The following is a 12,112-nucleotide window of genomic DNA, read 5'->3' as shown; positions in this document are numbered from 1 at the left end:
AGTAAATTCTTTGCGTACTGAAGCATCACCACTTGTGATAAACCCTCAGCGTTATTCAACCTGTGGTCCAAGGACAAGTGCCAGCCCCTGAAGTGTTTGCTGCCAGTCCTCTGAACATTTCTCTAACTCAAGTAAAGAAATGCAGGACTTCCGACAGCACACGGGGCTCCCGAGCTGGGATGACTGACTTGGGGGGGGTGACTGGCTAAAAGCACTGACCTTTTGTAACAGTGCATTTAGCCAATCATCTTGCCAGCTTTCTCTTCCTTTCATTGGTTAGAGAATCAGCTAATGGCAGAAGCAAGTTTTCATGTATATCAATGTTGGATTTACTGGGGGAGCCAAGGGTTTCAAGAGTGCCCCCCCCCCCTGGTAATGACACTTGATTTCATATCCTTTAGGAAGATAAAGATAGTTACTACTGCAACTTCAAAGTTGCGGATAAGCTCCTGAACTAAAACGTTGAGATGGCAGAATGGTTCTGCAGTGGGCTCCCCTGTACAGTTATTACAGCAGAGAGCCAAAACACAATTTTGGACAATTACTTACGCATTTGACTGCAAGCAGATTATATGAGATGCAGACAGTCACAAGTGGCTATAACTGCTCTGTACATTTATACAGTGGGTATTACTGTCAGACCCTGATCTTACCTCATAGGTTCACAGGTTCATAGGTGTATACCAGGCTAATGGCCATGCAGCCTATACAAGCCTAGCTCAAGAAGATTCCCTGGCATCATGCTGCCAAAAGTTAGCTCCCAGATCCCTGGGATGAACTTCCTATTGCCCATGCACTCAAGATTTCTCTTAAGAGGGCCAGTGAAGTGCTCTGCTCGAGGTAAATGGGACGTTTGTTCCAGAGTACGAGAAGTCTCTGGGTTAAGAATCTGTCCCTCTAGCATGTTCCGTTTCTTGCAGTAATGACGTTTAGGTCCCTAGAGCATGTGGCATGGAGGGATTGGGATTTCTTTAGTGTAGCATATCTAGCAGCTCTGGGTGAGACATGGCTTTGTAGGTCAAGCAGAGATAGCCTGTAAGTAGGCGATAAGAGTATAGCTGGAGTTTTGAGTCTGTCCATATAGGGCATGTGTCCAAGGCCCAAGATACTCTTAAATGAGAGAGTACTTTTGTGGCATTTTCAGTTGTTTTAGGTGTCTAGTGATGTACATACCAAATGAGGCATTGTATTCTACAACAGGTCTAATGAGGGATGAATAGAGAGGGATTATGACCTCTTAATTCCAGGATGAGAAACTTTTTATAAATGAGACCTGCCACATAGGACTTTACTACAATGGCAATACGGTTATCAAAGGAGATATTGCTGTCAAACTTGTGTCCCCAGGTCTCTATCACACCTTCGGTGTTTAGTGGGCTACTGCCTATGTGGTAGTTCATGGGCACTGAACAATGCACTTTTTGGCATTGAGCTTAAGGCCATGGTTCTGGCACCAGTCACTGGTGTCAGTGAGGCCTTTTTGTAGAATGTCTACATTAGCTGGAGAATCAATAATGGCTCCCAGTTTGCAATCATCTGTGAATTTGGTCAGCCAGAGTCTCTGTGTTGGCTTGAACTTCACAGAAGTACATGTCAAACAGGAGAGGACCTAGGACCAATCCCTGTGGGACACCACCTGTAACTGGTTGGTAGTCAGACTTGGAGTCCACTACTTTCACAGTGTGGGATCCATCAGTGAGCCAATTGGCAACCCATCTTATGACAGAGGTTTGTCTAATTTTGAGTCTATCTAGGATTCTTGACTGAGGGATAGTGTTGAAGGCCTTGGCAAGATCTAGGTAGGTTGTGTGAAGTACCCTGTCCTTATTCACAGCTCTGGTGACAGACTCGAAGTAGTCTTATCAGGTTGAGCAGGCATGACCTACTTTTCACAAACCCAAACTGCGTGGGGTCCAGAGTTTGCAGATTCCCCATGTCCTTATTTATAAGGCCCACGATGGTGTGTTCCATAGCTTTACATATTAGACTAGTCAGGCTAATGGGGCAGTAGTTACCAAGGTCTGTAGTCGCTCCCCCTTTGTAGAAGAGGATAACCACATCAGTGTGCCATTTGGTAGGAACAAAGCCTGAAATAACACTGATTGAACAGGGTACTAAGGTGTGGTGGTGCCAGCTCACTTTGTAATTCATGCTTCACCAGAGATGGCCTGCACCTGTCTACCCAGGGATTCCAGATACTGACTAGGGCTCTTGTCACCCCTAGCCTTTTTTAGCCCATGTCCTGAAGACAAAACTACCACCATAACAGCTACAAGCAAACAAAATTTGAGGGTCATACTACTCAACGTTAGAAGTCTAAATCTCAAACTGCACTCACTCGAGGCACTCCTTAAAATGGAGAACACATCTGTGCAGTGACTGAGACCTGGTTCAAGGCTCCAGAGAGCACCCCTGCATTACCAGGCTATAACTCATACCACACTTTTTGGCCATCTAACTTGGACTGGAACACCAAAAGCGGAGGTGTGTCCATATTCATTAAGGATATCCACACCTCCATGCTAGCTGCTCAGCATAAGGCATCCAAGTTTATCCAAGTGCAAGTAACTCTCGGCAGAACTGCAATCCAAATTGTAGCTTGCTACAGATCCCCTTACCATACCCCAGGATTCCCACTCATCTTTTCTTGATATACTGGAAAATATTAGGGTTCAACCAAACACCCTAATATTGGGCAATTTCAACTACCCCACCATTAACTGGGAAAACTACTCATGTACCAACTCCTTCGCTCAGCGCTTTCTGGAATTCATAAATGCCAATGCCCTGGATCAACTTAACCCCACCCCCACCAGGGGCAACAATATCCTAGACCTAGTCATCACCAACATGACTGACCGGTGTTTCACACCTGAAGTCAACTCCTCATTGGTCAGATCAGACCATAAGCTAATCACCCTAGATATCCACATCCCACCCCCCACCCCCATTAAGGAAACCATGGTAAAAATTTCTCCAAAGCCAACTTCATGCTTCTTAAGACAGAAGTGGAGAACTTCATGACACCCACGCAGACGGACAATACAGTTAGGACTGCAGAATGCTACACAAATGCACTCTATAAGCACTTACACGAGCACATGGATCGTGCTATCCCAACCAGAACCAAGACGTTATCCTCAAAAAAAGGAAGCCAATCTGGTGGTCCCCTGCCATAAACAAACTCTACAACAGAAGGAAGAAACCGTTGCAAGAGACAGTAAAATCTCATGAGTGGAAACGTTCTCTGGTCAGCCTCAGTAAGAAGCGGAGATCACTTATAAGATACTCCAAAGCTAGCTACGAAAACAAGATCGCCATTGACTCTTAAGGGCACCCACAAAGCATTCTATAGCCATGTCAAGAATCTCAATGGCAACATCCAGTTCTGCTCCGAGTTACAGCACAATGGCACAAAAATTACAGCACCAACTGATACTGCCAACATGCTGGCAGATACCTAACTTTACACCCTCACCCCCTAAAGGGCCCATATCTATACAGGAAGAGGGCAGAATCCCTGTAATCACAACTACACATGTAAATGCCGCACTCTCAAGCCAAAAACACAGCATTCATGGTACTGGACAACATCCCAGGATGCATTTTACACTAACTTAAGAATGAACTGCCTCCCCACCTAAGCACCATGTTCAATCATAGCCTCACGTCGGGCTTTGTGCCCACTAAAATGGCACACAGCAACAGTTATCCCACTCCACAAAGGGGGAGCCACCACTGATCCTGGGAAGTATCGCCCTATTAGCCTGACTAGCCTCGTCTACAAGGCCACGGAACGTGTTATCATGGAATTCATAAACAGATTGGTAACCTCCAAACTCTGGACCACACCCAGCTCAGGTTTATGAAAGGTAGATCATACCTCCTGAACCTGGTCGACTTCTCTGAGGCAGTCACCAAAGCCGTAGACAAGGGTAAGGTGGTTCACACAGCCTATCTTGACCGCGCCAAAGCTTTCAACACCATCCCCCATTCTGGAATTATAGCTAAACTCACTAAACTGGGTATAAATCCCTATGTCACAATATGGGTTGCTAACTGGCTCACTGACAAGAGTCCACACTGTAAAAGTTGCAGACTCCAAATTTGACTTCAAACCAGTGACAAGTGGAGTACCACAGGGTTCAGTCCTGGGACCTCTCCTGTTTGGCATCTACTTCTTACGTACAGGCCAACACAGAAGGCCTCTGGCTAAACCATCATCCTTAACTGCCATCTGAATCCCCACAAAAAACTTGCAAATGCCTCTACCTTCCTTCCTCCTGGTAACAATCTGCCCATTCTTGAAAACATCCTCTCCTGGTTCTCCCACAACATACCATACGAGACACTTATCCTTGGTGATGTTAACATTGATTGGTCCAAACTGACAACTGACTCCCCCCAACTCAGTATCCACCTACACTGCTTCCACCAACTTATAACATCTCCCACTCACTTCCATAAAAATTCTACTTCCAGCTCCATCATAGAATGGGTCCTTACCAATTCCCCCCACCAATACCACAATCCCACCACCTTACCCGACTCCCTCAGCGATCATCTCCCTACCACCATCTTAGGACACTACTCCCATATTCCTAAACCCCACCTTATCAAAGACAGTCAAACTATCGCCTTTCAATTCATCCCAATTTAACTCCATTCTTCACAACATAGATTGGTCCATCCTAAAACACCTCCCCCTAAACGATGCTGTAAGCACTTTCAATAGCATCTTCATGAATACTCTAAACTCCTTAGCTCCCTCTGGGAAGATCAGAGTAAAATAAAAACATGCTCCCTGGCTCTCCAAAGAGACTAGGTCCCATATGAAACAAAAATCATTCTTGGAAAACCTGGACTAAAACTAAACCACCACCTTTTCTTCAACAATACAGACAACTGATGAACCTTGCAAAACAACATACAACTAATGACAAAGTTATACTATAGCTCTGCTCAGCTTAAATGCAATCCTTGAAAATTTTGGTCAACTCTCAACATCCTCTATCCTGGAAAACCCTCTAATCCCTCCCAATACCCTAACTCTTCCTCTCCGGAAACAGCTACCCACCTGAACACACACCATCTCTTCCATCCAAAATCTGGTAACCTCCCCAAGCCAAACTCTACTTCGACACCCACCTCTCAAAGTCCCACTAACAACTGTTTTCTTTGAGCCAGTTCCCATTACTTACATCAACTCTACTGCTCTCCTTCCACTGACGATCTCCTACATTCCTCAAACTTGCTGCTGACTATTGCCTATCCTGCATCTATACTAATTAAATCGATCTATTCTGGAATCGACTGTCCCCACCCTTTGGAAGTCTTTCTTCACTATCCCTCTTCATAAAAGATGGAAACTCCACTAACCCCTCAAAACTACCGACCCATTGCCATTCTGTCCCCACTCTCCAAGATATTAGAAAATGTATTCACTCACACCTTAATCACCTCCTCACACACCACTTACTTACCCCTACCAAACATGGATTTCATCCTCACCACAGCACCACCACTGCCATCCTCTCCTTCACTCATCATTGCAGAGGCCCTAACAATAAACTAATTTCCTGCCTCTTCCTAGATCTCTCCAAAGCCTTCGATACTGTCTCACATCCTCTACTACTATCCAAACTTGCAAAACTCCACTTATCCCCCTCCACACCTGCCTGGTTTAATAGTTACCTACCTGGCAGGGGACAATCTGTCAAATGGCTCTCATCCTCCTCACCTTTCCTTCCCATCTCCACTGGTGTTCCCCAAGGCTCCATCTTGGGACCCGTTTTGTTTAAGATCTTCACCAATGATCTTTACACCTCATGCAAAGAATCCTCCCTTATTCCGTATGCCGACGACACCACACTTATAACCATCTCAAATAACATTCCTGAACTACACTCCCTGCCCCAACAGGCCCTACTATCCACTGAACAATGGCTCTCACAACCTATTCATTCTAAATCCCAAAAAGACCAAACTCCTACTTACCCTTCCCCGTTCACTTTCTCATCACAAAACCCCCTTTATTACATATTATAACAATACAAACATCCAACCTGACACCCATACAAAACTCCTAGGTGTCATTATCGATGACAATCTCAAGTTCAACCTACACATACTCCAATGGAAAAAAAAAAAAAAAAAAAAAAAAAAAAACTAGAAACTAGGTCTGCTATATCGGAACAAAATTTTCCTAACCCCTGAATCTAGACTTACCCCGGGCCAGGCACTCCTCCTCCCCTGCCTCTTATACGCCACCCCAGTTCTTACCAATATCCAGGCCTCCACTCTAAACAAACTGCAACAGACTTAACCATAAAATAGCCAGATTCATTACCAACTCCCCATACAACTCACACCACTGCATTTCTTTAAACTCTCTTCAATGGCTTGACCTTCCCCAGTTTCTGCTAGCTTATTAATTTCATATGCTACACTCTATTCTTTATAAACCTTCCTTATGTCCATCTCTATCTTCCTTAGTCTCCATCTACATCCCATCCCGGACCCTCTGTACTTCTAACCAATTACTTGGATATCTACCACCCAAAAAGGTCAGTAGGCAAACTACTCTACAAACACTCCCTTGCCCATGCTTGGAACAAACTTCCCCTTGAACGTAACTTCCCCTTGACTTGCGTTCAATCTCCCACACCTCACTTTTAAAATTAAATTAAAAGCTTATTTTCTCAATTCCAGAACCTGCCCTTGCCATGACCCTACCTAGTCTTCCTTCCCTTTATGTACCCTCATAAAGGACCATGCTTAGTACCTCATTACACCTCTCTCCAATGTGTCTACTATGGATTTGCATAACTTTATACAAACAAAAAATGTCTGTTGACCTATTGAACTATATTACTTGGCTTCTTTTTAATGCAACTTTAACTTTATGCATGTAACCCAACATATGTGAATCTTTTTGCTATAATTGCTATTATATCAATATTGTTTAAAATTTTACTTTTTTAAAAAATGTACTACTGGAGCCTTTCTCCTCGGGTCTCCACTGAAAATGGGCCACAAGCCCAGTTGGACAAACCCAGTTAACCAAAGTCAATAAATAAAGTTCACAGATGACTGCAAACTAGGAGCTATAGTAGAGACCCCAAATTATGCGAGCATCCTACAGAAGGGCCTCAGAGACAGATGCCTAGTGTCAGAGTCATGGCCTCAAGCTCAAAACCAATGCACTGTTATCTCCTTTGGTAAAAACTCTGCACCCATGAACTACCACATAGGCAGCAGTCCTCTTGAACGCCGAATGTGTGATGCGACCTTAGGAACCAGGTGGACAGTAGTCTCTCCTTTGATCATTACAATCGCCACAGTAGTCCGGAAACCCTTCTACGTGGCACACCTCATCAAAAAAGGTTTCTCATCCAGGAAAAAAATAAAATAAAACACACACAGAAGAGGTCATTGTTCCCCTCTACTAGATACTCAGACCCATTATAGAGTACACTCCCCCTTTTGGAATGTACCTCATGTCATCTGCAGCAGCTGGAAAGGCCACAGAAGTACCTCACAAAGAGGATTACTGGCCTCAAACAGATGCCCTTCACTGACCATCTCAAAAAACTCCAGCTTTACTCTGTAGCATATCGCCTACCCAGAGGTGATCTCTGCCGAACATATAAAGCTATGTCAAACCCAAAGCTGTTGGACATGCTACACCTAAGGAAATCCCAATCCCTCTGAGCTACACATTCTAGGGACCTAAACCTTGTCACCACAATAAACAGGACTTGCTGGAGGGATACATTCCTATCCCAGAGACTGAACAAACTATCCATCTATGTCAAGCAAAGTTCCTCATTAACACTCCTAAAGAAAAATCTTGATGAGTGGATGGGAAATAGGAAATACGCCACAGGGATCACTTCTGTGGCCCTGCTCATCAGGGGCACAGGAAATAACTTGTTTGGGTTGGCGTAAGCCAGGCAACTTTGTTGGCTAGGCTTACTTAGGCCCTTGGGCCAATAGCCTTACTTAGGCCTTTGGGCCAATAGCCTATTACCTTCCTATTAAAAACCCAGGTTGTCCTAGACCTTATCTCAAAGTCCAAAATCATCCAACTCTAAAATTAGGGACTCGGATCCTAAAAGGGGCCAGGTTTATACCACAGCATTTCCCCAAGCCAAGGAATAAAACTTCCTCTGCCTGTTAAGTTGCGCCATTCACTATCTTTAAAATACAACCTACATGTCCGGATGGGTACTCTAGTATGGTCCAATATGGCCCCCTAGAGAAGAGTTAAGCAACATGAGGAATGGTACTGGCAAGATATATCCCAAGATTTAACGGCCTTAGTATATTTGTGTAATCTATTAGTTTTCCACAACGCTTCCAAGACAGGCCTGCAGAACTTTTCAGCTATCCTTCCTCACGAATTTAAGGCAACCATATGGCGTGCTATACATTGGAGAGAGAGACGCAGAGACAGTAGTACTTAGTAGCATATGGGGCCAGACATTGACAGTGCAATCAGCTTTGTTCAGAGGAATCAAAATAAAATCTCCTTAAAAAAAAAAAAGAGCTACTTTGCACACATTTTCTAAATTTAACTGATTGAACTCCTCTAGCAGTTTTAACACGCAGAGTTAAAGCCACAAAGCTGTTAAACATATTAGCCAGCCCTTTTACAAAGCTGTTATTTATTTAAGGAGAGGTTCCATAGACAATTTTAGGTGTATGACCATCCCATGGTGTGCTACAGACATTTAAAAAAAGACAGATACTTTATCTTACAAAACAGTGCTGTTACAGTTTTGCAAAGCTGGGGATCAAAATGCCCTCTATGGAAAAATCATCCACTGCACGCATTTCCTGAATTGGGTGAAGTGGATAATTTGTAGTCTGAACTGTTGAGCTTCAGTCCATACTCCTGACTTTGCATTTTCCCAATCTCTACTTTACATTCCAATTAGATAGAAAAAAGGATTAATGGGAATGAGGTTTGAGATGGTCACAAACAGCAGTGCAGTCACCAAACAGTGCCCAACTGCTATCAGTCAGGTACAATTTGGGAAGGGTTGTCTCAAAGAAACCTCTTTTGGGGGTGGGGGCAGTTAGGGGGCAATGATTCACTGCAAGCTCAAGACAGAAACAGGCTGTTACATGAAGCAGCACTCAAGTGGCTCCAATGAAAAGGCATAGTGTCAAGAGTGCTTAACCTTTCCAAGAAGGATACACAATGCTCCTTCCCACATTAGAGAGATATCCATCATAACAATGATTTTTAATAGATAGCAGCACTGCAATAAACAGGGCAGAATAAGGTCACTATAGACATTAGAACTTCCACTCCCACGTGGGGCATGAAGATACAAAAGGAGAGAGAACTTAATCTCGTCTACAGGGAAGAAACCGCATGAAGGACAGTTAGCTAAAGTCTTCCATGGCAGACTCATATGTTCTTAAGGAAACAGCAAAAGTCTTCCATGGCAGACTAAGGCAGACTCGTATGTTAAGGAAACAGCAACTATAAAAAGGGATAATATGGGTTACAGAAGATACTAGATATCAGCAGTGTTGTCAGCACTATATGTGCTACTCAAATCATCATGCATACCACTCAAGTGTACCTCATTACAAGGAACATACCTCATTTGGGGGTCTTAAAAAGTTCATGTTCCTCCAAGTTCCACACTGAAAGACTGTCACACATTCAATGTTAGGAATTTTTAAGTGAAATCCATTGTAAATAGAAGTAAATCATTCTAATTCATTAAAGATCTTCTTTATAAGTAAAACCAGCTTATTTTAGCCATCATATGATCTTCCTACTTGAAGTGATTAGTAAGCCATTAGTATGCGTTACATATTTTGCCCATTTGTTCCACATTATGAGGGCTAGTGTTACTCATTTTGGACATGGAAAGTTGAGAGCTATGTCATCATGGCTTGCACAAGTCACCCAAGTTGAATGGCTATGGTCAAGCAACTGCGCCTCACAAGTTTTACTTCAATGGGCTGCATAACTTACAAGTATTATTCATAAAATGTAATTCACCATGTACAGCAAACGGTAAAGAGAAGAGTGATCTAAAGTAGTTAAGAGCACTGCCCTATCCCAGACAAACGTAAAACGTGGTGATTATGTTTTGCCAAAACTGACCACGGTGGAGGTTTAATAACCTAAACACGTTAACCAATCCGAAGACGACACAGAGCAAAGATGCTTTATCTAAATTTCACGTAGTACAAAATTCCAGTAAAGTATTACAAGTGTGGAAAAACCTTGCACTTTTCAAACCAAATACCACCTCTTACCTGTGCCCGGTATTAAATTAGACTGAGTGCCCACCCACAGTTACTGCCTCTTGCACACACGGCAATACCGGCTCCGCAGTCCATGAGTAAAACTTCACCTAGAAGCTGTACAGCACTTGCACATCAACTTCACCTTAAGTCTAGAGACTTAAGACTCAAAATACAAAAACGGCAACAGCTACTCCTTTATAAAATAGATGCTTTTACATTTCTACACAGTTCCCCCATCAACGAGGGGAACAAAACCAAAGGCTAAAACTGCACGCCCCACACTATGCATCCCAGCATTTCAAACTACACTTGTTATTAAAGTGATGAGAGACAAAACTGGAAAACACCACCCTCAACAATGACAGCGATCAAATTCCTTATACCACCACCAAGACCAGCGCATCGTCATACACCGCTTCCTCTTCATCCTCCTCTTCCTCACATGCAGCCGCCTTACTGCCAAAACTACACTACTTTCACAAGACTTCATTCCAAAAATTCGAAATCTACAGGACACAACTTTTATTCCACAGCTTTTCATAATCTTCCTTGCACATGACCACATATTAAAAAACATATCCACTACATTTCCCCCATAAAAAAAAATAGCACACGACACCAAACACCTGAAGCGATAGAGTGACCAAGTGTCAGACCACCCTATGGTTCGGGGGAAGAACACATGGCCCAGTCCCAGAGGAAAAAGTCACACGAGGACGGTTACCGGCGGATTACAGTGACACCTTACCCCCACGGGAGGGCACTTTTAGACAGAGGGGCTGTAGCTAGCCGGCCAGCAAGCCCCGCGCACCGTCTTGAGTAGCGGTATTAATATTACACATCAGACAGCTCCACGCTAGGCAGACACATACAAACTCCAGCAGGAAGTGCTAAGAAAAGGCTAAAAGAATCAAGGGGACATACCATCATAGTAATAACAAACTTTCTTCTTTGTTCCTTGCGTCAGCGCCATTTTCTCCAACCCTTTTCTTTCAATACAACCTGCACAGAAACCCCCACCAACCACTCACTCTATCTATACAACCGCGCGAGGCGGGCTATGGGAAGCTATCTAAGCCAATCGACTGTTGATGTGTGTGATTATCGAGGGGCACTCTAACCATTCAGCGTATTCGATGCCGTGATGGGGCGGAGAAGCAGAGCATCAGGGTAGGTTGGGACAGGTACTAGTTGATCGTGACGGTATTAAACTACTGTCCGGCTTTTGGATCACGTATTGCTCGCAGACTTGAAGTTTCCTTTCAAACCTTGACGATGTGGAGCTTTGCACTGCCTAACAACAAACATTACATTTAAACTTTTTTTGTTTTTTTAAATAAAACGCATCACAAATCCAACTGTTCGTATCCTACCCACTTTTCAAATACATTGTATTAATCAGAAGTGAGAAAATGTTTATTTTGTACTCACACTTATTATTATTGCTTCCCACCAGACAGCCGTTTAAAACAATGTTTTGATAAGTGGTTACTTTATCTTAGTACTATGTCCCCATCTACTAGCACAAGATTTAAAAATTGTTTCTGTTATACTTTGTAGGGGGAGGGAACACAGGAAACAAACAATCACGGACTTTTGTTAAAATATTAAAACTGTTAACTTGATATCTTAACAAAATAGGAGCACGTGAAATGATACACATTTCTGAAGTAAAATAAGTCTAACTTTTAATTACCGTCATTATTAAGTGTATTGCACCATCTTTTCCCTAAAAGTCACCAGTTTTAGAAGCGATTAAGACATAGCTAAAATCTGAGTCAGATTCAGGTACAGTAATAATTATAGCCTGCTGTATACCTCAGGGGCCCCTGAT

The 12,112-nt window shown here is 43.2% G+C and overlaps 1 protein-coding gene across 1 annotated transcript in view; it reads right to left on the bottom strand.

The window, feature by feature from the left end:
- The window catches only part of HDAC1 (histone deacetylase 1), a gene marked incomplete in the record, with an annotated part of 2,014,892 nt that extends 2,003,553 nt beyond the window's left edge, over positions 1 to 11,339 (bottom strand). Inside the window, 1 exon segment of the mRNA XM_044082464.1 lies at positions 11,203 to 11,339. Coding sequence (XP_043938399.1) covers positions 11,203 to 11,251 — 49 coding nt within the window.
- Positions 11,340 to 12,112: the final 773 nt, after the last annotated feature.

This window comes from Protopterus annectens, chromosome 1.part1 (genome assembly GCF_019279795.1).
Source record: "Protopterus annectens isolate FY-2018-M chromosome 1.part1, PAN1.0, whole genome shotgun sequence".
Lineage (NCBI taxonomy): Eukaryota > Metazoa > Chordata > Ceratodontiformes > Protopteridae > Protopterus > Protopterus annectens.
Note: the sequence above shows the minus strand (reverse complement) of the source record. Positions and strands in the feature narration are given on the sequence as shown.